General features: G+C 35.0%; 1 protein-coding gene across 21 annotated transcripts in view; it reads right to left on the bottom strand.

Moving 5' to 3' along the window:
• Window positions 1–27,110, bottom strand: part of RAB3GAP1 (RAB3 GTPase activating protein catalytic subunit 1) — a 143,972-nt gene that overhangs the window by 81,217 nt on the left and 35,645 nt on the right. For 19 of the 21 annotated variants that reach the window (XR_003129266.2, XR_003129270.2, XR_004807040.1 and 16 more), the window contains 9 exons: window positions 22,309–22,428; window positions 20,727–20,892; window positions 15,983–16,082; window positions 12,695–12,776; window positions 8,316–8,384; window positions 6,714–6,787; window positions 4,273–4,365; window positions 3,653–3,822; window positions 1,536–1,625 (listed from right to left, as the gene is read on the bottom strand). Coding sequence is in view for 13 of the 21 variants with exons in the window: in XM_035702248.1 (XP_035558141.1) it covers window positions 1,536–1,625; window positions 3,653–3,822; window positions 4,273–4,365; window positions 6,714–6,787; window positions 8,316–8,384; window positions 12,695–12,776; window positions 15,983–16,082; window positions 20,727–20,892; window positions 22,309–22,428 (964 nt within the window). In the remaining 8 variants the exon portion in view is untranslated. The remainder of the gene's footprint in view (window positions 1–1,535; window positions 1,626–3,652; window positions 3,823–4,272; window positions 4,366–6,713; window positions 6,788–8,315; window positions 8,385–12,694; window positions 12,777–15,982; window positions 16,083–20,726; window positions 20,893–22,308; window positions 22,429–27,110) is intronic. The other 2 variants (XM_035702246.2, XM_035702247.2) reach the window with 1 other exon arrangement.

Below are 27,110 nucleotides of genomic sequence, written 5' to 3'. Positions count from 1 at the left end.
AACTTTCAATTTCTTCTGTGGAATCTTCAAGATGTACTCCAAATGTGTTGTTTTAAAAAACTTTTCAGGGGATCCCTGGGTGGCTTAGTGGTTTAGCGCCACCTTCGGCTGAGGGCGTGACTCGAGGGTCCTGGAATCGAATCCCGCATCGGGCTCCCGGCATGGAGCCTGCTTCTCCCTCTGCCTGTGTCTCTGCCTCCCTCTCTCTCTCTCTCTCTCTCTCTCTGTGTCTCTCATGAATAAATAAAACCTTTAAAAAAATAAATAAATAAAAATAAATAAATAAAATAAAAAACTTTTCATTAGGGGCACCTGTGTGGCTCAGTCAGCTAAGCAGTTGCCTTCAGCTCGGATCATGATCTCAGGGTTCTAAAATCAACCCCCCACATTGGGCTCCCTGATCAATGGGGAGTCAGTTTCTTCCTCTGCTGCTCCCCTTGCTTGTGCTCACTCTCTCAAATAAGGTCTTTAAAAGATAAAAATTTTCAATTATAAATAAGTATACACTTATCAAAATTAGAAACATAAAATTAGAACTGTATAAACTGAAAATATATAGCTTCTGCTTTTCCTCATTTCATGAAATCCTACTTCCCAACAGTAACTACTGAAAATAGTTGGATTTATCTCTTTTAAACATCTCATTTCTCAATTTGTTAAAGACTTGGATAAGGAATACATGAAAATTTTACTTCATTTTACACATTTTACTTCATTAAAGTTTTCCACTCACTGTCTAGTTTTGAAACAGAGAAGAATCTATTGCAAAACATCAATCTGATAATATTACAAAAAGCCTAAAATGAGGGAAATCCTACAATCATGCACAATATACCTACTTTTTCACTGTTTCCAGAAAAGTTCTTGCTACCCAAAATACATATCTATGACTAGGTACAACAGGTCATATAATTTGAGTGGAGGCCATGAGCTCTACTCAAATTTTCATAAGGTGATTTTTAAAGTAAAAAGATCCTTGGGGCACCTGGGTGGCTCAGTCGGTAAAGGGCCAACTCTTGATTTTTTGACTTCAGGGTCCTAGGCTGAAGCCTTACATAGGGCTCCATGCTCAGCAGGAAGTCTGACTGAGGATTCTCTCTTCCTCTGTCCTCCACTGTCCCCCCACCTCCCAGCCCCATTCACAAGAGTGTGCACAAAGGCTCTCTCTCAAATATATTTTTTAAATAAAATAAAAAATTTAAAAGGTCCTTATGCTACTAATCTAGCAATACAGCAACCCCTTAGATTCAATGCATTTTGGGATGCCTGGGTGGCTCAGCAGTTGAGCATCTGCCTTTGGCTCAGGTCGTGAACCCACAGTCATGGGATGGAGTCCCACATCGGGTTCCTTGCATGGAGCCTGCTTCTCCCTCTGCCTCTGTCTCTGCTGCTCTCTCTCTGTTCTTCTCATAAATAAATAAATAAATAAATAAATAAATAAATAAATAAATAAATAAATAAATAAATAAAATCTTTAAAAAAATAAAAATAAATTCAAAGCATTTTAAATATCTTAATATTAAATTCCAACTTACATATTCTTCACTCTCTGATAGAGGATTATTGCTGTCTGTGGAAGAACTTCCATCTAACGGTTTCTCAGAAGCAGCATCAGGGAATAAGAACTTAGAGACAAGAAAAAAATAACCACATTTCAATCAAATTTCCTACTTTGTTATTTATAACTCATATAAACTCCATTTTTTAATGGTTTTGCTATTAAAACAGTAGAAATGTGCTTATTATACTGGCCAGTTGGCCAATAAAATATCAAACATTTTATGTTTTTCTCTGGAAATAGTTTCATTGATTTTAGAAATCGGAGATTTTTCTTAAAACCAGCTTGTTTTGTAAGCTAACCAATGTAAAAGCAAAACCTCTTCACTATGATCCAAGGTCATTAAATTTCTAAGTATCAGACAAAGCAAGAGAAAAATTTTAAACACCCATATGTTACAAGGCTCTATCAAGTTATATAGATCACAGGTTTTCATATAAAAAATATTAAGAATATGACATTTAAGACCGTAACTTTATAATACCCCTAGAAGGTGGGAAGTAGTCTAAACCTGTAATGACTAGTTTATCTTTTCTACATGGTTTCTGTTTATTATGTGTTTGTAGTAATGTTAAAAGAAGAAAAAATTCAGTGCATATGACAACCGAGCTATACAACTAGAATAAAATCTCTAAAGATATATATTAAGAAGGGGCCTTTCCCAGGGCGCCTGGGTGGCTCAGTCAGTTAAGAATCTGACTCTTAATCTCAGTTCAGGTCTTGACCTCTATCTTGGTTGTGGGTCAGGCTCTGCATTGGGGCCTGAAAAAAAAAAAAAAAGAAGGGGCCTTCTCTTGCAGAAATTTATTCTTGGAGCACCTGGGTGGCTCAGTGGTTGTCTGCCTTCTGGCACGGGTTATGATCCCAGTGTCCTGGGATCAAGACCCACATCAGATTCCCTCCAGGGAGCCTACTTCTCCCTCTGACTGTGTCTCTGGGTCTCTCATGAATACACAAATAAAATCTTAAAAAAAAAAAAAAAAAAGACATTTATTCTCAGTCCTTTTATCACTCTTCTTCCTAAGTGTTTTGTGGTACTACTGACTTGTGATTCCTTTTACCATGCATACTTTGCCACATGTTACAGAACATGCACAGGAGATTTTTTCAAATTTAGAGGAACTACTCTGTACCACCTCCCACGACTAGGTACGTTTACAAACAATATCCTAATCTAAAAACCACTGTATAAGGTAACTATTACTGCCTCCTTACAGATATACCAGCTGAAAATCTGATTCTTTTTCAGTTTAATGGCTGGGGTGAAATTAACATCAAGTTTGCAAGTCCAGTATTCTTTTCACTGCACTACTCAAAGGTTGTTCCCAAGATTATCTGAATGCATGAATTGCCAGAAATATGATTATAACTATAATTATAGTAAGAACAGCTATCATTTATCAGAGACCTATTATTATATGCCAGGCAGATGACAAAACTGAAATTAAGTGACTTACTCAATATAATATAGTAAGGATTAACCCTAGTGTATGTGGTTCCCAGGCTGGGCTTATTCCATCATTCTATACCTAGGAGACACCTTAGCTCCTTCTAATACTTACTATAAAACCTTCCCTAGACTTTTGTGAAATGAAGTTTGCAAAAATACAGTTCTGATGTTGACCTTCTGCTCAAAATAATATTAAACTGCAAGATGAAGCCCAGTGTTTCAGCAGAGCAGGTTACTTGCTACCTCTCCAGCCTTGTCCCCGGCCACTCCCTGGGAAGCACCGTACAATATACCAAATATGTTCTCTCATAGCTCTGCTGTTCCTGTTTCTAAAACCTCTTCAAGATGCAATTCAAGTACCCCTCTTTATGACACCCTCCCTGATCCCCAGTGCCTAGATAGAGAGATGCACCCTCTGCTGTGTTCTCACAGCCAACTTGCCAGACTTCTCCCTTGCAACATGGTATTGTAACTACAGTTTCCTTTCCTTCTTTCCATTAAGCTAGTGGGAATTCTCTGAACATGAAGACTTTGTTTTACTCATTTTATATTCCCAATCCAGTGCTTGCCACATAGAAGGCACTAAACAGATAATGAATAAATGAGTATGCATACAGACATAAAAAGACACTACATTTAGTTACCAACAGAATAGTATTGAGGACATCATTATTCAGTGGTGACTCTTCTACACCTCTGTGTTTTCGTATTTTCTTCTTTGCAGTGTGTACCATATTTGAAACTGATAATTTATGAATTGGAACTGGTGCCGGCTCTGTCAACTTTGACAAAGCATGAGTTATATCAGCAATTTCTATAAAAAGAATAGAAACGAATACAAATTATATCACCAACCTTAAAGTGAAGAGTAAACCACTGATCGCGTAAAATATTTTAGTCACTCTTTTCACTAGTGTTACATGGTCTCAGAACTATAAAATTTTAATACATACATTCAGCTTTACATGCATTCATAATGACAAAGGTATAACACAAATTATTTTTCTCTAGAAGTTCAAAAATAAACCTCTAAAACCCCACTTTTCAAAATATCTTACATTTTTGGTAAAAAGAATGTATTAAATGTGCTTAGTATTTTAAGCTCAGGGTATAGCCAGAAAAGAGATGGTAGCAGTCTAGTCTATCAAAATTTGCTTTTCCAACTTAATTCAACTGTGAAAATAGATGAAAAGTTACTGGAAAAATGCCCCCAAAAGGGGTTAGACATTTGAGAGTAACTTAAAAAAAAAGGAAAGTAGGTCACCTCTCCCTTCTTCCTCAAATGTGGATCGACCAAGAATCTCATCAGTTGACTCCTTTCGACGGCAAATTTTAAAAAATTCAGTGACAAAATCACCTAAATAAAAAAAAATGTTACTCATTTTTGACACTTAACTAAAAGACATCAGTCCTACAAACTAAAGTAAGTACACTTCTTTTCATAAAAGCTATAAATAAGATATAGTAGAAAAAGAAACCACTCAGTTTTTCTACCCAAGACAAAAATTAATCCTATTACAAAGGTAGCCTTGTTCTTCCCTTCTCTCCATGTCCCAGGATATTAAAAAAAAATTTTTCTTAGGATTCCTTCTAGAATGAAAGGAAAACTAACTGTACCTTGTAATATTAAGCACTATGTGCCTAAAGAAGACTAATATCTGTTCTCAATGAGTTGCAGAAGTAACAAGAATATTACTATATGCACACAGTGCCACCCTAACTGCCACCCTTCTAGAATTGGGTCCATTAAAAAAAATTAAAATTAAAAAGAAATTCTGAAGATATATTTCTGGAGGATTAAGAATCATGTAGCATAAAGTTATGTTAGCTTCAGCTGCATATTTATGGTATGCTTCATGTCATCATAAGGGGAAAAGGTTTGATATCTTCTAAAGAACTGCAATGAGATGTTTATAGAAAGAAATAAAGTTTAGGAGGAACTATCATTACTAAAACTATTAGATAATACAAGAGAGCAAGTACATCTAAGTTTTAGAATTCATCAACTAGTTCTGAATAAATCTAGAACACTTTCTGGACTTCTTCGGAAAAGTAAGATAATCCTGTAATTCAATCAAATAAATTACATGATTCTAGTTAATTATATATGACTACAGCATCCTTTAATATATAAGCATAAAAAGTCAAAAGAGATAGGGTGGGATCATGGAACAGTAACTTAAAATGAGAATATTTCAAACTCTTAGGTCCTCTGCAATTATCATGGAAATCTGTAGATGAGGGACAATAAGGAACTAGAAATCAATTTAATAATTTAATAAATCAATGATTAAGCAAAAACTATTGAGCATTTACTATATGATAGACATCGTATTAAATGTGATATACAAACATACACATAATCTCATTTGATCATCTCAATAACTATGTATATACTATTTTTGTCTCTATTTTACGGAGACTTGAAGAAATTAACGAAACTTGTTCAAACTGGCAGACCTAAGATTTAAAAGAAGGTCCAACCAATTCTCAAACTCCTTATACCAACCTTCTACTGTCTGTCTAATACCCAAGACAAATACACCAATGGCAGGAATTTTACCTTATACATCTTTGTATTCACTATTATGTAGTTAGCAAAAAATGTTAATCAGCATTTAATGAATAGCATATGACAAATTTTAAAGAACCCAAGAAAATAATACTTTAGAGAAACACATCGTGACTGTCATCAATAAATATTCAGTAACTCCATTAGCTGAATGATAATGTATCCTATGGAGTGAAGGCGGCTTGTATGAAAACAGAAATGAAATATCGTCATATGTACTAAATATGAGAGAAAAAGATGGAAAGACACACTGAGGTGCTGGGTTCAGAGACTTCATGAAAGAGATACATCTACACAAATGATAAAAGAAAGATAATGCCAGGGATCCCTGGGTGGCGCAGCGGTTTGGCGCCTGCCTTTGGCCCAGGGCGCGATCCTAGAGACCCAGGATCGAATCCCACGTCAGGCTCCCGGTGCATGGAGCCTGCTTCTCCCTCTGCCTGTGTCTCTGCCTCTCTCTCTCTCACTGTGTGCCTATCATAAATAAATAAAAATTAAAAAAAAAAAAAAAAAAAAAAAAAAGAAAGATAATGCCAGACAAGGGATATAATAATATTATCTAAAAGGCAAATTAACATTTTCAAAGTATTTCTATTTGTGGTATTTCACTTGATTCCTTAAACCTCTTTCCCTCTATCAGAAAATAGGTTTGGAGATGTGGTTCAACTCTACAGGCCTCTAATTAGACTGTCAAAATCAGTGTTCTTCTCATCATATATCACAGGTCCAGAGCATGGCAAAATGCAGAAACTAAGACGCAAACTGCCATAAGAAGAAAAGAGAATAACATAAAAAAAGCCTTGGAAGAATAAAACTCAGATCATGAGAAAATATGCAAGAATTCTGAGGTATAGACCACTTAAAACTAAAAGATAAGCAAGAAATCCTGGCAGTGCTATTCAAGACTTACTAGGATTCACTGTTCCTGGGAAAGATTTCCTTGTTAATGGTATTAACCAAGAAGATCACAAATGTAAAAAAAAAAAAAAAAAAAAAAAAAAAAGATGTACCCTTCTGATAGGTGAATTAAAGTATAAAGAATACATTCACAGTCTTCCTAATCTGGAACATGGGCATATTGGTGGGGAAAGAACATAAATTCAGGAAAGGAATGTAATGTAAGCATGTCTTACCCAGCAAACACTGAGGATTATCAGCTTTTCGAACTCTAACAGACCAATGGGGAGCCTGAATAGGATCCAAATCACTAAAATGAAGAACAATAAACATAAGATCCTAATTATGACAAACTGCAACTCATTAACTTATCAAAATGCAGTCTAGTTAATTACATGAAGGACAAGCAATCCATTTTGCCACCCTTAAACTTACAGTTACTCAGATAATAAGGCCATGTGGTTAAATTAAAAAAAAAAAAAAAAACCCCAAATATCGATCAATGGATCTTAAGAAATCAAAGTTTATAGACAAAAATGTACAAAAGGAAAACCCACAAGCAAAACAGAATCAAAACAAATATAAAAATTATAGTTCTGAACAGGCAATGTACACTGATAATCTAATAAAACAAATAATTTTAAAATAAAAAAGAAATGAGAAACTAGTATGCATAATGATCTTAATTGGCTTTTTATAGCACTAATAGTAAAAGCAGACTACAAAATTTGCACAAGATCAAATTTGCCCTATTTTCTCAATTAAGTAGATTATTATGTATCCATTTAATGGAATATTATGCAGCAATTTAAAAAATAACATAGATCTATATTTATTGGCATTAAATATGTAAAGATATATACTAAATAAGTATATAAATTTAAACTTTAAAAAGATACTTTCCCATGCAAATATTGACTCATGTTGTACATGTGAAACTAATGTTACATGCCAATTATATCTCAATTAAAAAAAACAAGGATACACCTCAAAATGCTATTTTTCAAGTAACAGGATTGCATGTAGTCCTTATTTTCTTCTTCATATCCATCTAAATTATCTGATTAAGAAAGCTCATGTTACTTTTACCACCAGCAAAAACAACCTATTTATTTTAATTACAACAAAAAAAAGTATCCTACTTCTCACTATTCTACATCATGCATGAGAAGGTACTAAAATGGTGTTCCTCTTTCTCCACATTCTTCCTAAGTAATATTTGCCATAATTTTTGAGTTATTTCCATTGCACAGGAGTACATGACTGGGACATTTTGTAATTTATGACATTTAATGTTCAAATATGACTCCAACATGTTCTAAAGACCATGACTTCTTCAAAGTAATTCATGAAATACTTCTAACTAGCTAAGAAAAGTTCAACAGAATTATGCACAAATCTCTGCTTAGAGGATCTGCTCAGAGACATCTTTGCTAAAACAAAAGTCAGACTCATATTGTGCAGGGTAAGGGGGATTGGTTAAATAGGTGATGGGGATTAAGGCATGCACTTGTGATAAGCACAGGATCCTGTATGGAAGTACAGAATTACTATGTTGTATATCTGAAATTATATTACACTGTATGTTAACTAACTGGAATTAAAATACCAACTTAAAAAAAGAGAGATCATTCATTAACCCCAAACTAAAGATCATACCCACAAGGTCAGCAGCTTATAACACATCTCTAATACACACTTAATCAGTCTAAAAAGCAATCTTTAAAAGTAGAAAAATCAACCAATCAGAAAACTGATAAAAAGTTGCTAACCACTCAGCAGTTCATTTATTCTACTGAAATATTTGAATCTCAATATGCTACTCTTAACATACTTACGAATAAACATCATTATCCACAATGATACCTTCAGTCAGGTGAGGCCATGTAGTTGCTAAATGGAGTTCACTAAAATAAAACATAAAACATATCCAAAAGCTCTAATATTGTATGTATATCCTCTGACTTAGCAATTCTACTTCTAGAAATGTATTATAATAACCAGAAATGTATATGCAAGTATGTTAAAAGTCATGCTGTTTATAATACAGTAAAACAGGAGACAATTAGTTTTATTAGCAAATGGTAGCACACCTATATGAAGTTAATGTCTTGCATACATTAAAAACACATGTTATCCATATAATAGCCCAAAACTGTAAATAACCCAAATATCGATCAATGGATAAAGTGTGGTAATAACCATATAATGGCATATTATACACCAATAAAAAGCAGTGAAATATTGACTCATGCTACAATACAGACGAACCTCAAAAACATTTTGTTAAGTGAAAGAAGACACAAAAGGCCACACGCTGCATAACACAATTCATACACAATGTCTGGAACAGGCAGATCCATAAGGAAAGAAGGTAGATTAGTATTTGCCTAGCTAGAGGGCCTGGGGAGATCACGGGGATGATAGCTGAGAGGTAAAGGGTTTCTTTTGGGGATGATGAAAGTGTTGTGGAATTAGAAAGAGATGTTGGTTGCACAACTTTGGAAACACTAAAGACCACTGAACCGTACACATTGTATGGTATTATGGTACATGAATTATATCTCAATTTTGAAAAATTGAGATAGATCAGAGGTTAGCAAATGTTTTCTAACAAAAGCTCACATAGTAAATATTTAGGCTTTGGGGACCAAGTAGTCTCTGTTACAATCTTGTCTTTTCTTTTAAAACCCGAAAAAATGCAAAAGTGATTCTAAGCTCACTGGGCATACAAAAATAGGCTACTGGCCAGATTCAGTCCACAGGTCATAATTTGTTGACCTCTTAATATAAATAAATATTAAGTTTCAAAATGTTTTCATGTAAAATAAAGCAAGACACAAAACATATACAGGATGACATATATTTATAAAATATATAAACATACTGCACACAAAGAGTTATCTATATAGCAGGCCTGATACTTAGAAAAGGACTACCTGCAAGGTTCACCTTTGGCTTGCCATCTGGGACCTTGAATTTCATGGGGTTCCTATCATTCCTTGATAGGAGTGGCTCACTGTGCCTAAACTACTAGTGCAAACAATATGGTTTACGCTGAATACCTGTTTCCTTCTAGTACTGGACAGGGTGCCTATGTCACCAGCCCCAGATAAACACACCATGCACTGAGTCTCTAGTAAGCTTCCCTGGTAGAGAGCCTTTCATACATGTTTTCAGAATTCATTGCTGGGAGAATTAAGTGTGTCCTGAGTGACTACACTGAGAAAGGAAGCTAGTCCCTGGCTTACTATGGACGTATGTGCCTTTTCCCTTAGCTGATTTTTACACTGTATCCTTTCAATGTAATATACCATAGTCATGAGCACAGTAAATGGTGTGAATCCTAGCAAACCACTGAACCCAAGAGTCTTGCAGAGACCAAGCTGTCATCAGTGACAGTCTATGGGATTGTAAACTTAGTGAATATTCTTTTTCTTGTAGAGATTTTGAACCCACTTCTTGGAGAGTAAAGAAGACAAAAGAGTCAATTACTTAATTTCTCTGATTTTTAGGGTACTCAACTGGCAACTCCAGCCTGCTCTACATTTTAGAATTACTGTGTTAACAGGGCCAGAATCTACAATATAGTACAACCGTGATTAATAACCGGACAACTAGCCACCCTTGGCTCAAGCCTATTTTCTGAGCTGGGTCCTATAATGGTCCCTCTGTGTTACCAAATACCTCTTGAGTAAGTTGATTTTTTGTTTGAATTAGTCAGAATTGACTACTACAGTTTACAACTAAGGAACTTGACTAGCAAACATGATTTTTGCCTCTTTTTACATTTTCTAAAGTTTCCTTACTTAGCATAAATTCATTACTCTAATAGAACAAATTTTTTAGGTAAAAAAATGGCTAGACAGTATGTGATATTAAAGGACATGAATGATGACAAGCTTAAAACTCTAAGCTCTGAAATACCTATAGGTATTAATCTCAGATTCAGTCCCTAAGCTTTTATGACTATGTTCTCTCCTCATCCGTAACTATACAACAATTTCTTTGACAAAGAGAAGACACTGAAAAATGCCTCATTTCCTCTTCTATCACCAAAGATTCCTTTTCAAAACTACAGTGCATGCCCACAGCATTTGTTAATCACCATGTAATTTATATAATCTACCATATACACCATCTCATTCCCAGATTATTTTTGTATTCTTCTTCGATCATCTATTTCTGATTCCTCATCATGATTTAGAATTAGGAAATAATTAATAACTAATTCCTTCACATTTCTATTACCAGGTCAATTTCATTTTCTCTCTCTCAAACTTTTTTGGGACACCTGGGTAGCTCAGTGGTTGAGCATCTGCCTTCAGCTTAGGTCATGATCCCAAGGTCCTGGGGATCAGGCTCCCCACTGGGAGCCTGCTTCTTCCTCTGCCTATGTCTCTGCCTCTCTCTCTGTGTCTCTCATGAATAAATAAAATCTTTAAAAAAATAAAAAAATAAAATTTTCCCTAAGCAAAATCTAATGAATGAACCACTTGGAGGGCCACAAATATACCATTTCTCTCCCTTATTTACTATGCCATGATGACCACCTTCTTTTCCTTTGGGAAACTTGCCCAATTCTTCATGTATCAAGGCTCTTCATTCCATCTGCAATGGTCATTCTCTCTCTCTCTCTCTCTCTCTCTCACTGCCTGGCTAAATCCTCCCTGAGATATTTCCTTTGAGAACACTTTCCTAATGCATCCCAATCCAAACTAGTTTCTCATTTTACTGTTATTACAGCCTATATATTTCCTTCAAATTACCCCCAGTCTGTAACTGTACCTTTATTTAGGTGATTATTTTGTCCATTTCTTTCAATCAGACTGTAAATGCCAAGAAGCCAGAAAATGTTTTATTTAGTTCTGAATCTTCTTATTTCAGCATAGTGCCTGCCTGTCCTGGCACATATAATAAATAAGTATCAGCTACAAAAGATACTTATTTTATCTTTCCCTCCACTGATTTTAAGTTAAAAGTATTATTAGTTCTACCTCTACGTTAGAGTATTAAGAATGTACATATGTGCCTTTCTGGAAGTGATAATCTCCCCATGACAACATACCACTTGCAAAGAACTACCTTCATCCCTCCCTGGAAGAGAAGAGGAAGCACAAGAAGTGTCTGGTGCAGAATCCCAATTCCTACTTTATAAACCTGAAGTACCCACGATGCTACAAAATCACCACCATCTTTAGACGTGCAGTTTTGTGCGTTGACTGCTCCACTGTCGTTTGCCAGACTACAAGAGTTTTTAAAAGCAAGGCTTACAGAAGGATGCTCTCCTACAGACAGAAACAGCACTAAAAGCACCCTGAATCAAGATGAGTGGGAAACCATCCCAATAAACACATTCTGGATACATGCATGCATAGACACACACACACACACACACACACACACACACGGTATGGATGTGTGCGTATATGGTTTTTAATTAACCAAATAGTTTAACTAAAATAAGACAGTTTTAAAATCAGCATTATTAATGTTTTCCAAATATTTTGCTCTCAGTGATTAAATTTTCCAAGCCTTACATTTTCTTATAAAGCAAAATTTTCTTAAAGTTCAGTAGCTCTTCTAGAAAAGCAGTTAGGTAACCTAAGAGGTCTGACTTAAGTCTCTATTTGTACATTTGGAAAAAGTGGTCAGGAAAAATGTAAACATTTGTTAATTCTCTGTGATGAATACACGAAAGTTTGTTACATAGGACATTCTCTGTGCTTTTCAATATATAAAATGTCTCCCAAAAAGTAGGCCAAGAATCACTTCTATAAAGAATACTCAATAAATAGCATTATACACATTTTCTTTATTATTTCAAAGCCTCTTTTATTTCCAAATTACAGAGTAATAAAAAAATAGATGGACAGATGGTTAGGTGTAGGTCTGCTTCTGGTACTATACTCATTCCAGAAGGCTACAGTATTACAAAGCACAGTAAAATAAATATTAATAGAATTTAAAAAATAAACTCCTAGGGTTGCTGGATGGCTTGACAATCAGTTAAGTGTCTGCCTTCAGCTCAGGTCATGATCTCAGGGTCCTGGGCTCGAGCCCTGAGTCAGGTTCCCTGCTCAGCAGGGGGTCTGCTTCTGCCTCTGCCCCTTCCCCCTGGCTCATGCTCTTTCTTTCTCACTGAAATAAATAAAATCTTAAAAAAAGAAAGAAATGGTCAAGTCCCATAATTCAAATGATAGATTGAAATTCCCACCTTATAGGATCTTCACAGGCACCAAATGGTAACTTGCCGAACTCCAGGCCTCCAACTTCTCCTCCTACAAGGGCATCTATATCTAAGCAAAAGAAACAGTTTTCCATTATCCAGCAAAAAATTAATAAGAATTTAATTTAGTGAGGTTAGTTCTCTGGGAGATCATAGATTTAAATGTGCCTATATCAAGAGCACATAAAGTTAGAGACTAAACCATCTTTAATTAGATTGCTTATAAAGGGATACCTGGGTGGCTCAGTGGTTTAGCGCCTGCCTTCAGCCCAGGGTGTGATCCTGGAGTCCCGGGATCAAGTCCCACATTAGGCTCCCTGCACGGAGCCTAATTCTTCCTCTGCCTGTGTCTCTGCCTCTCTCTCTCTCTCTCTCTCTCTCTCTCTCTGTCTCTTATGAATAAATAAAATCTTAAAAAAAAAAAAGATTGCTTACAAAAAAGTTAAAATAAATAGAATGTTATAATAAAAGAACACACTGAATTCCTATTTGTAGTGTTTTATTCAAGCCATGTGTTCTACATTTTACTCTTGAAATATTCCTTAAATAATGCTTAAGAACATTAGTTCTGTACTTTTCTTTGCATTTTCTAAGAATGTGATTAATATCATCTAAAAGAAAGATTATCCAAGTATTAAAAAATTTAATCATCAACCTACATTTATCGGTTTTGCTGTCAATAATTTCTGAATGGCAAATTAGGTATCATTAATAAATTTTTATTTTTGTTGGTAGTACATGGAAATACTTTCAGTTTAACAAAGAATTTCCTTTCTGTTATGAATAGTATCTGAGATTAGAGGAGAATTTAGAAGGTAAGTCACTCCCCCCCTCACCAATTTTAAAGAACTAATAAACACTTCTAAAAGACATCCAGAGGATTTATTTCTCTTTGAAATAATTCAGATGGTTGCTTTTCATTATTTGCACTACACTGGGAATTTCACAAATTAGAGTCTATTGTTGTTTTATGAATATTCCCCAGATTTGCTAAAATATTGTTTGATAATTATCTACAACCTAACCAAATTAAAATTAGTCATTAAATATGGCTCAATTACTTGATTCAGTAAATTTTCTCAAGTCAATTTCATTTCTCCAACTAAAGAATGCTTGTAATAATAAAGATTACAATAACCAGATTTATTACAAGATGTGAATCTTTAAGAGCTTCAAAATATGTAAAAAGCATATTTTATAAATTAGTAAGCTAAAATTTTTTACTAGATCATAACTGTGCAGAAGTTTTAATTCAATTAAAAGTTCAGAAAAGGGGGTGCCTTGGTAACTCAGTCAGCTAAGAATTCCAGAGTCCTGGGATTGAGCTCCAAGTCAGGCTCCCTGCTCAACAGGGAGCCTGCCTCACACTCTCCTCCCTGCTCCTGCTTGCTCATGTTCTCTCTGTCACTATCCTTGTGTCTCTCCTCTCTCAAATAAATAAATAAAATCTTAGGAAAAAAAAAAAGTTCAGAAGTGGCTCAGTCGGTTAAGCACCTGACTCTCAGGGTAAGATCAAGCAAGCCCCATAACAAGCCCCACTCTCTCCCCATCTGCACCTCCATTCTCTCTCTTCTCCCTCTCTAAAAGCACAGTGTCTGGCCCATATTACATGTTCAAATCCATTCCTTCCCTCTGTAAGGAGAAAATATTAAAAATTTACGTGGCCTTCAGTTCACCGCGGAAGATGGTTCTATTTTGGTCTCCATTAAAAAAGAATCGGCAAAAATAAATAAATAAATAAAAAAGAATCGGCAAGAGAACATTAATAAAGGCCTTACTGGCAATCAAAATTATAATGCTAACATTCTGGCTCTTGGGCTTCTTCTTAGATCATCAATAAACTAAATCATCTTGGGAAATGTTAAAAATTGACTAACAATAGAGCAACCTTTGAAAAAAGGAAAAAGAGGGCAGGAATTAAAACCTTCACATAGAAACTGGCTACAAATTGTCTGGAGGGTATTGTCTGGGAACTAAAATTACCAAAATGAATGTTTGGGTCTTTCTTCTAATTTAATTATCAGCTTAGCTTTTATTTCCCTTTGCTATAGTTTAGATGTAATTCTTTTATTGTACATAGAATTTCAAATTATTCTGTGATATATAAATAAAATGCTGGTAGCACATATAACTACTAAAGGCTAAGGACATACTACATTAATTCCAGTATCATTCCAAAACTACCTGTTTTCTATCCTATACGTAACCAACTACCGGGGCACCTAGGTGGCTCAATAGTTGAACATCTATCTGTCTTGGGCTCAGGTCGTGATCCCAGGGTCCTGAGATCAGGTCCCACATCAGGTTCCCAGGAGGGAACCTGCTTCTCCCTCTGCCTATGTCTCTGCCTCTCCATGTGTGTCTCTCATGAATAAATAAATAAAATCTTAAAAAAAAAAAAAAAAAACTACTTGGAACAAAAATAAATAGTAAAGAATATTGTTTTATTCTAATTTCTTTTTCATGGGGGGGGGAGTAGACAAAAAAAATGTTTTTAGGTTGGTAAAATCCTTGTAATGATTTATAAATTTGCATTACATTTCTTATTAGTTATACTTGAATATAATTACACTTGTATGTGAGAGAAATACCCAGGAACCAAATCCTCACTTAATTAGACTATATGTCCAGTAGGGTGAACTTTTCTAGAACTTAGGTAATATGTTGTTCATACCTGCACCCCAAACATCTCAGGTTGGCTGGCCCATTATAGGCTTATAATTAATAATTACTGAATGAATCATATATTGCTTTATGGCTAAGCAGGTAAATTGGCTTTAATTACATCAAGAGCACATTAAAGTAAAATATTCTAGAGCTCTACACATCTTAAGTATATGTGTATATACACATTTTTTTCCTGCTTTCCTTATTACATTTAGTACTCTTCTTCAAACTCTACTTTCCAAAAGGTTCTCAGCTTATGAGGTGGCTTCCGTTATTACATTCTAAAAAGATATTTAAGTCATTCACTACATACTAATTTGCAGTACATGATGCTCCACAGCAGGAGGATGCTTTATAAATAATAGCTTTCAAAAACAGATTGTCACATATCGAGTAATGCTGTCTCTAGGACAAACCTCAGAGCTTTTTTCAAGAGCAAAAAATAAAAAATAAAAAAGATAAAGGCAATGAAATCAGCAATACTCCATTTAGAATCAATTACAAATATTTCAAACTTAAAACACTTAAAACCCACTGTTAAATAATTTCAATTTCCAAATATATTTTCTTTACCATTTATATTAAGTTAAATACACTAAATTATCTCACCTGGAGGCTGCTGAGGCCAAAAATACTGCTGCCAATCCTGAAGTACATATGTAAAGCGAATAGCAATACTAACTGGAGGCAAAGGAGTTAAAGGACATCCCTGGAAATAAATATAAAGAGAGTATTGTATAGCTTTTAAAAAAGTGTCTTATAAACAATGCCAGAGAGCAAATTACATGAACATGAAGCTGTTTAAACTATTAACTGGAGGACTCAATGGTTATGCTTCTGACTCTTGATTGTGGCTCAGGTCATGATCTTGGGGTCATAAGATGCGAGTCCCTTGTGCTGGCTGTGTGTTGAGCCCTTGTAGGTTCCCTGCTTGGCATGGAGTCTCCTTGCCCCTCTCCCTCCCCTTCTGTCCCTCCCCCAACTCACATGGGCTCAGGTGCACTGTCTTTCTCAAATAAATAAACAAATCTTTTTAAAAAACAAGTAAATAAACTGCTACCTGGAAACAAAATAAATGGTCGCTCTTGCAAAATAGTTTATATTAATGAATCAGTTAACAGAAAATTTAGATTCATTTACATTCATTAAAAATCATGAAAATCAACATCATCCAAACATTCTATGATCTCAGCTTCCCTTAATAATGGTTAACCTACATTAATGTGGAATAGGACTTAAATATAATAGGAATCACTTAGGGAGCATGTGAAAATAAAAATGAGAGAGTATTCTGCATATCTGACCAGTTACTAGGTGTTGCTGTTATCGCTGACCAGAAAGACTAAGACACATATAGCCCAGCAGCAGCATCTATAAACGTCACTATTAGCTTTAACCAAATACAAACTCAATCTATAGTCACAATACAAAGTGGCCGCCTCCAAAAAAGATAAGTCAGTTTTGGGCTGCTGTGTCCTACACAAGCAAGGTAAGATTCTGGCTGGTTAGGAAAAATAAGACTTGTTGGTCAAGTCTGAATATTAAGCGAGAGTTCATCCACAGTAAGATATGAATAGTCTAAACAAAATTGCTTTGACATAACCTCTGTTCTAGTTACATAGCAACATAGATAAATATAGAAGATAACCAGAAAGAAATAGCTAGGATCGAACATGATATAAAAATATCTTTGTGGGCCCTAAAAAGGTACACAAAATCCAAAGTTTTAAGGGGAGCTTAAGACACATGACTGCTGAGTTCCAGGTGTGAAAGGTGGCAGTGACGGCCTAGGATTACAGACTGCATTAAAACAGAAGTGGAAGTTCAACTCTGCCCAGAGTGAGCACACTGCATGACTGCTTAAAGGCAGACACTGGAAGCAGGGCACATCTGCTTGGTACAGTAGTTTTGTCAGACATTATGAGCTGGGAAGAGTTACTATGTAAGGGGGTAAATATTCTCATAATCTAAGCAAGCAATCCAGTAATTCCAAGACTATGCAATATTCCTAATATCACCAGAGCAACAGGCTCCAAGCACCATTTAAAAACCCAATTCTGAAATTTTCTACAGGTAGGGAGTAACCTACTTATAGCTTACAGAGCTGTAAGTTAGGATGGGAGAGAAAGTGAGCCTGCAAACAAAATTTCCACAAAACATGAAGAGATGTAGTTGTAAAGGAGACAGATACCAAGTCCACATTCGAGAACATAAAACCATGAAATATAAAGAATAGTTGAAAAAAAAAAAAAGAATAGTTGAACAAATGTCTAAATGAAAAAAGACTAGAATGTATATTTTCAAATATTTAGAGGATTATGGCAGAATTTAAATTTTATGTACTCCAAAAGGCAAAACTGACCGCCCAGCCCTACCAAAAGAAAGCCTTTTCTAATAAATTATAGATGTATGTGAAAATGAAATAACCTTCCAGTGAAGGGTGAGTACTCTGGAACATTGTAAGCAAATGTTAAAGGGTAATTTTTATAAAGATAGCTTTAGAGAGACATTACAGAAGAGTCACACAATGGGTATCTTTAACTATGTAAAACTCTTATAAGTGTCCAAAGCAACTCTTAATTATAATAAGTTCAACTCTTGTCAAATCAATTCTGAGGGACGCATGGCTGGCTCGGTGGGTAGAGCATTTGACTCTTGATCTCAGGATCTTGAGTCTAAGCCCCACATAGCATATGGAGCCTACTTCTTAAAAAAATCAATTTTGAGAGATGTTTCTTATCTAGGTGAGTGAGCTTTTTGAAAGTTCTGCCAGATGATGTGATGAACTGATTGAGAACACTTTTTCAAAGAACGATTTTATTTATTTGAGACAGAGAGATCATGCATATACACACAGGGGGTGGGGCTGCTGGCAGAGGGAGAGGGAGACGCAGACTCTCTGCTAAGAAGGGACGTGGGGGGGATCCCTGGGTGGCGCAGCGGTTTGGCGCCTGCCTTTGGCCCAGGGCGCGATCCTGGAGACCCGGGATCGAGTCCCACGTCGGGCTCCCGGTGCATGGAGCCTGCTTCTCCCTCTGCCTGTGTCTCTGCCTCTCTCTCTCTCTCTCTCTCTCTCTCTCTGTGTGACTATCATAAATAAATTAAATTAAAAAAAAAAAAAAAAAAAAGAAGGGACGTGGGGCTCAATCTCAGGACCCTGGGATCATGACCTGAGCCGAAGGCAGACACTTAACCAACTGAGCCACCCAGGCGCCCCTAGAACACTTTTTTTTTTTTAAGGTACAGCTAATAAACCATCATAATCTAAGTTAGACTCCAGAGATCAAGGTGGTGGCCCCTAGTTTCAGTAAAGAGAAGTTCAGCTAAATAAAGGACATAAAAGATCTACGAAAATAATGTTCATTACTGTTTTAGAAGAGGAATAAAGTATCAATATTTGTATCTGACCAGAAACATGACCAAAAAATATACAATTGGAGAGAGTTGTATATTCTGGTGAAAACTCTTCTGGTGAGAGAGCAAAGGAAAACAAATGGACAAAATATATACATACTTATCTTTATCAAATCTTTCCCAAAACATCACATGTAGAATGAAGCAGTACTTAAAGGATTTCAAAGCCCAGAAAGTTTTGTTTTTTTTTTTGGGGGGGGGGGGGGGAATTACATACCCATACATGGAACTCTCTGAAATATATGCTTTGATAATCTTTTAGTGGAGATAAACACAAGAAACTGTGCCTACCTCCACACTGAAAACATTTTCATGAAATTAAGTTTTAATCCTAAATATTTAACAAACCATACCTACTAAAAGAGAATTTCTGCATTTTCCTCATAATTTTTTCCTTTTTAAAACTTGTCAACCTTAAGACTGCAAAGCCAGCATAATTAATATCCCTGTGACTTTCACCAAAGTTCACCAATTATTAACATTTTGATACACATATATAAATGTAAATAATTTTTTGGCTGAAACTTTTTTTTAGCTGAACCTTTTGAAAGGAAGTTGTAGGTATTCACTTCTAAATACTTCAGCAGGTAATTACATAAAACAATTATCATACTCAAGAATTTTAATACTGGCACTATTTTCTAATATATACTCCATGCTAAAATTGTTCCAATCATATCCTTTTTGGCTATTATGTTTTGGTCAGAGATCTAGTCAAGGATTATGCATTGCAGTTACCTATTATGTCACTTTAGTCTCCCTTAATTTAAACAGCTCCCAATCCTTTTTTGCCAATCATGGTACTAACTTTTTAGAAGAGACTAGGCCATTTACTTTGCAAAATATGGCTCATTTTGGAAATGAGATTGTTTCCTCATGTTTTAACTTATGTTAAATATTTTAGGCAGGAATGCAACACAGGTGATAATATATTCTATTCAATGTATCATTCTAGGAGACATCTTATTATCGGTTTGTTTATAAAGTATGATCACTTCGGTGAGATGGTTGTCAAGCACTTATTTCTCTAGGTAGAGGATCCAATCCCCCATTTCCTCATCTGGCTTTGTTCACTTTCTAATAGCTCCTCAACTTACTTTCTTACCTCAGAGTAACATACACAAGTCCTCCTTATCTGATAGTGTTTTTATAGAACCAAGGATATACTAAGTATATTCCATTTAGCCTTACTGCTTGCAGTCGTAAAACATAAGCCAGATTAATTTTTAAAAATTGAATCAAATAAAGATGGAGCAGGGGAGACAATTCAGAAAACAAAGTGTTGACACCTCAAGGAGCTCACAGTCAAAGTCCTAAATAAGCAGCTACCTGAAGCTGCTGACATTGCCAACAGCTGACCCCTGAACATGGATTTGACAATGCAGATCCACTTATAGATAAGCTTTTTACAGTATAATAATACTATAAAAATGTGTTTTCTCTTCCTTACAATTTTCTTAGTAACATTTTTTCTCCAGTTTACTTTGTTATAAGAATATGATATGTAATACACATAACACACAAAATGTGTTAATCAAATGTTTATGTAACTGGTGTGACATAATCAAGTTTGGGGGAGTCAAAAATTATAAGTGGATTTTTGTGCACAGGGGAGGGAGAGTGTCAGGGCTCTAACCCCTGTGATGTTTAAGGGTCAACTTAGAGGAAAAGGAGTAGGAAGAGATAACACAGTAAATAAATCTTAACAAATTGAAGAATATTAGTTTAATTGTTTTTTTTAGCATTAGTACACTAAAAATCTAACTAGATACTGTTTCTTTAAACAGACATAGTAATTTATGTAGTCAATTATATCTTCCTTCCAACTAATTACATGATGAATATTACAGAGAAATGTTTCTACATACTCAATAAAATTACTAAATTGCTATTTTTAACTGGATCCCAGATAAGATTGACAATATCAATGCAAACTCACAATCTTTGATTTGAAGATATCCAGCAGACCTGATAAATGAGTGTACTGATTTGGCACTTTCCGAAGATGAACCATTTCAAAATCAGTTCGGACACCATGACCCTGACATTCGCCCACATACATTCTTCGCCATTTATGATGAATTTGCACAAAGAGTGGCACCTGGCTGTAGGACACAATTAAATGGGAATGGACTTTAAGTTCATTAAACACTGAGTAATTCCTAAAAGTTTCCCTATTACTTTAATCTCAAATATTTAAAAATACTTAGCAAGGATCATTCATTAGACTTATAAGAGACACTATCAAGTTTCTTTTGTCTGTATACTAATAAGCTGAAGAAATAATCTAGTGGCACTTTATATTCAGAAAATTGTTTTAAAAATACTAAGTCAAAAAAGGCACAATGAAAAATATTTTTGAATAGAAACAATCATACTGAGATAGGGAAACTGAAGGATTCCATAAAAATCTGCTTTTTGCTCCTTTTCCTGCTTCTATTCTTGCTAGGAACTGAACCCTCACTTTACACATGGCTCAGAATGCAAATAGTTTATGTTCTCCTTGTAAGAGATACAGAGTTGATGATTTCTCTAGAATAGATAACACCTAAGAAAAGACCAGGTGAGAATGACCAGACAAAGGTATCATATGCATATTCCAGACCACCAGCACTAGGTATCTCCATGCCAAGACACCCTGGCTCCAAGGAATAACAACTGGGCCCTCATCTTTGTTTTAACCAGTTCTCGGATGCCTGAGAGAATATGTATGCCAAACCATAATCCTCAACAAAAACCCCCAGACCCCAAGCAAAGATGAAGACTTCCTCTTTTCCTGAGTCTTCCAGATACCCTGTACCTGCACTCTCTCTATGCCTTTAATAAACTCTGCTTTCAACTCCTAATGGCTCAAGTTTTATTTTTATCCTGCACACATCCCAGGACCCTCTCTCTGGGTCTGGATCAGGCCTGCTGGCATTGGTATCATATTAGCCTTTCAAAGAAAAAATAAAATTTGATTCACAGGTATGAAATAATACAAATCAAACCAACACTGGTAGTGAAATATTTAATCACTTGACTATAGAGCCTATCCTTATTCACAGATATGCATGTATGAAAATAAGCCTACTCCCTAAAATTTATTTGTAACCCCAAAATCAATACTCTCAGCACTTTCAGTCATTTGCAGACAATACATAGAGCAGCAAAAAGTTTGAGTCACCTGAAACAGGCAATCTCAATTGAGGTCGAACAACACAATGCTCCATTTCCAAGTCTGAGTATTAGATTTTGTAACAAAATTTAAATAAACTGAACATTTGGAAGCAAAACAAAAAATAGTACAATTTAGTCTTCATGCAAATATTCATTGAATATTTCAGTAAATTTCCCTTTAGAAATGTACTCACTAGAGGTTTTGAGTTTGTCCTTCTACATGATATTCCAAAAGAATAATGCACTAGTAGGAATCCTAAGAATTTCTTTAAAAAAATCTAACTTAAGAACCATTTTCCTTCATAAATTATAATTAAAAGTAGTTTAATTCTTTATCTTGGCTTTTCAAAATGTCCACATACCAGCCAGTGTTTCCCAAAGCAATAGACACAGAACTCAAAAGAAGATTGCATTTAGATTCACTGAGAACTGCATCATGGTTTGCAGCAGGGGCAATCACCACAAACTCTCGGAGTCCATACCTTAAGAAAAAAAAAAAAGAATTACTGTCATTAAACAGGGAAAATTTCAGAACACAAAACCATTATTTGAAAAATTCGAAAAAAATCTCCCTCGTGTTTAGCAAGTCATGTCTGAGCTATAGGTGTTTCTCTTTTTTTCAATGGCAACTGAACTGACAATAATGTGAATTTCCTTCATTTAGTAAAACACATCCATTATTCACCTAGTTCCTCTCAATTGACAATTGAAAAGCAATTTGCTGAAATCACAAAAGAAAAAGTATTAACAGTTTTGCCCTAAAAGTTAAGTTTCCAAGACTGAACTCTTGATTTAGTTAACTGCTAACATTAAGTATACTGATGTGGAAAAATAAAGTTTGATAGATTCCCTAAATGAGAGGAAAATAATTATCAGCCATCATGTATTTATACTATCTAAATGTGAAAACGTGGTTTACTTAATTAAGAAATTATTTTATTATTTTAAGACAGGGAGAGAGGTTGAGAGAGGCACAGAGGGAGAAGGAAAGAGAGAATCTTAAGCAGGCTCCACACCAGTGCAGAGCCAGATGCCAGGCTCAATCTCACAATCTGGAGTTCATGACCTGAGCCAAAATCAAGAGTCGGATGCTTAAATGACTGAGCCACCCTGGAGCTCCAATGAATTCTTTTATTATTTTACTCAATAACACATTTTAGGTAGGAGTCACAAAATGATCAGAGAATGGCTTACTCTTGCTACAGTATCTTACTTACAAAAATGAGAACTTCTCATTTAGTTGTTAAGTCCTTTAAAAGCCACAAATTTGTGGCCAAATTTTACAAAAATATAAGGTCAAGTTAATTTTGACTATTTTTTTAATATTTTTTTTATTTTTTTTTATTTATTTATGATAGTCACAGAGAGAGAAAGAGAGAGAGGCAGAGACACAGGCAGAGGGAGAAGCAGGCTCCATGCACTGGGAGCCTGATGTGGGATTCGATCCCGGGTCTCCAGGATCGCGCCCTGGGCCAAAGGCAGGCGCCAAACCGCTGCGCCACCCAGGGATCCCTAATTTTGACTATTGAAAATTCCTGTTCTAGTCATTCCTAAATGTATTCTTAATATTTTTGTAAATTAATTTATGAAAGGCATTACTCATTTGCCTATTTTAACTCTGGTATGTAGGGTTGTAAATGCTTATTTTTACGAACATTCTCAAGAAATCTCCCAGGGATAAAGATTTAAAAATAAAAACATTTCAACCCATAATCTGTTTATTGTTTAGATGACAAAAATTTATTTCATCTTCTCACCTTGCCTCCATCTTCCCACCCTTGAAATCAAATATTAGTTATGCAGAGATAGCGTTAAATACTGGAAAGAATCCAGAGCTATGAATTTTAAACTCTAAAGGCTTTTAAAAATACACTTTTCTCTTTTTTTAATGTCCTTGGAAGAAAGAAAACAAAACAAGTGAACATTTTTCCCCATGTCATCACCCACACTAGAGTGAAACTACAGTCAACAGTTCTTGGTTATTCTTCCAGAAATAATCTATGTACTCACCCTACCCTCAAATAAGATTATATATGCTTTCTGTACCTCCTTTTCAAAGGCTAATTCGCTACTGATCAATACTCTGTCTCTAGTTTTATGCCACTGCAACAATACTACCGCTATTTCTACAAATATAACTATAGGATAAGCTCCTATAAGTTGCTGGATAAAGGAACATCTGTATTTTTTATAGCTGCTGCCAAATTATCTTCTCCCTCTCCACACACAAACTATGCCAGTGTATACTCCCAATAACAAATAAGCCAAACTGAACTACTTTCTGTAAATATGCAATAAAAGTAACTGTGTCCTCTATAGAATGAGGGAAAACATTCTCTAACTGGAATGTTTTCCCTCATTCTATAAGTACCTGACTGATACTTTCTTTGAAGATTTACCTCAAATACCACCCCATCACTCCTGTTAAATATGCTCTCTTCTCTGTATTGTAATGTATTTTTCCAGTTACTATTATTACCTTTGAAGAATCAATATCTATCACTGATTTACTATCTGTACTAGACCTATTTGAGGCCTGAGACAATGCCTTCAAGTAAGCAAACATTAAGGAGGGGCCTTAAAAAAATGAGAAAAATTAACAACAAAAAGCAACCAACCAGATTAAGAAGTAAACAAACAACCTAAATAGACATTAGTCCAAAAAATATATACAATAGAAAAATAAGCAAATGAAAAGATGTGGTCAACATCATTAATTATTAGAGAAATGTAAATCAAACCAAATGTAAATCAAACTCAAATGATATACGGCTTCACACCCACGAGGATGGCTATTATAAAAAGCAAAATGAAACAAATAACAAATGTTGGCAAGGATATGGAGAAATGAGAACCAATGAGCATGACTGGTACAAAAAGCAAAATAGTACAGCCACTATGGAAAACAGTATAATGATTCTTCAAATAGTGAAATACAGAACAGCAATTCCAAGTATCGATATATACTTAGAAAAGTTAGAAGCAGGGACCGAAAGAAATACTGGAACATGCCTAATCACAGACCTCATCCACAACAGCCAAAAGGTAGAAACAACCCAAATGTCTATCAATAGTTGAATGGATACACAAAATGTGATATATGCAGAGAGTGAAATATTATTCACCACTAAAAGGGAAACAAATTCTAATATATGCTGTAACACAGATGAACCTTGAAGACTTGATGCTAAGTGAAATAAGCCAGTCACAAAAGGATGAATACCATATGATTACACTTAAATGAAATACATAGAGTAAGTAGTCAAACTTATGTAAAATGTAAAATGGTGGCTAAAGGGCCTGGCAGACTAGGGATTGAGCAGTTATCATTTAATGGGTACAGCATTTCAATATGGGATGATGAAAAAGTTCTGGAGATGAACAGTGATAATGGTTGTGCAAAAATATGCATGTACTCAACACCAGGGTATACTTAAAAATGGTTAAAATGGTAAATGCTTTATGTTTTATTACAACATGAATTATACAAATGAGCAAAACTGATAAATATTCTAAACAATAAGAAATATCAAAAAATTCTATTCAAAGGTGTTCAACCTTACTGGTGATTAGGAAAATAAAATTAAAAGAAGATATCATTGTTTACCAATTAAATTGGCAAAAAATACAAAATACTGGTATGATCTAGTATTGGCAAGAGTTTGGAACATGCTACAGGTAGTGGTATAAACTTTTAAAACATTTTTGGAAGACAAAAAGGAGGAATATATCAATATTTAAAATTCACAAACTCTGTACTAATTATATCTATTTTACAAAAACATTCATACAAATGCACAAAGCTATGAAGGCATACCTTTTGAAGGTACTGAAGGGTTCAATTCCAGACTACCACAATAAAGCAAGTATGAAAATCAAGCATGTACAATGACTTTTTGCTTCCTAATGCATATAAAAGTCATTTTTACACTAAATTGTAATCTAAGTGTGCCAACAGAATCATATAAAAAAACAAACATACAAATAGCTTAAATAAAAAATACTTTATTACTTATAAATGCTAACCATATTCTGAGCTTTCAGAAATCACAGATAATAATTAGAATAATAATGAAAAAGCTTAAAATCTGCAAGACACAGAAGTGAACTAATGCTACTAGAAAACCAGACTTGAACATATATACTTGCTCAACACATCCATGGTTGCTACAAACCTTTAAGTTGTAAAGAAAAATGCAGTATCTGCAAAATACAATAAAGCAAAGCACAAAAACGATGTATGCCTTTATGCGTTTTATGATGTTCATGGGTTAACAGATTTTATGATGTTCATGGTTAACAATTTAATTGTAAAAACTCAAAACAACCTTTCAACAGAAAAAGAAATAGGTAAATAATTACAGAACCCTCTAACTACGTGATACTTGACAGTCCTTTAAAAAAAAAAAGGTATTATAAAAGTTTACTGACATAAAGGCAATCATGAAATGATTATATCAGAATATGTATGGTAAAATCTCATGAAAAAAATTCCTAAATCAAAAACTCAAAAATACATATATACATATAACTGATATACTCATAAAATACAAAGATGGACATACTCCATAATTCCCATGATTTCCTGTTTGGTTGAGACGTTTAAGCCCCCTTTTTTTTTTTATTTTTTTTTTATTTTTATTTATTTATGATAGTCACAGAGAGAGAGAGAGGCGCAGAGACACAGGCAGAGGGAGAAGCAGGCTCCATGCGCCGGGAGCCCGATGTGGGATTCAATCCCAGGTCTACCAGGATCGCGCCCTGGGCCAAAGGCAGGCGCCAAACCGCTGAGCCACCCAGGGATCCCTAAGCCCCCTTTTAATGTGTGTGTAGAAAAAGGAGGGATGAGGAGGAGAGAATGGGAAGAGTAAGAGGGAGTAAAATGGTAAAATAAGTTTCATTAATAAATCTTTCTGTATCTTGTCTAGTAACTTAAATTTATTTATTATTATTTTATTTATTTGTTTGTTTATGAGAGACACAGAGAGAGAAGCAGAGACATAAGCAGACGAAGAAGTAGGCTCCCTGTGAGGAGCTGATGATATGGGACTCAATCCCAGGATCATGCCCTAAGCCAAAGGCAGGCGCTCAACCACTGAGCCACCCAGGTGTCCCTAGTAATTTAAATTTATTAGGCACTCAAACATATCAACATAAATAAAAA

The sequence above is a fragment of the Canis lupus genome, chromosome 19 (genome assembly GCF_003254725.2).
Source record: "Canis lupus dingo isolate Sandy chromosome 19, ASM325472v2, whole genome shotgun sequence".
Lineage (NCBI taxonomy): Eukaryota > Metazoa > Chordata > Mammalia > Carnivora > Canidae > Canis > Canis lupus.
This window is presented reverse-complemented; position numbering and strand designations above follow the sequence as displayed.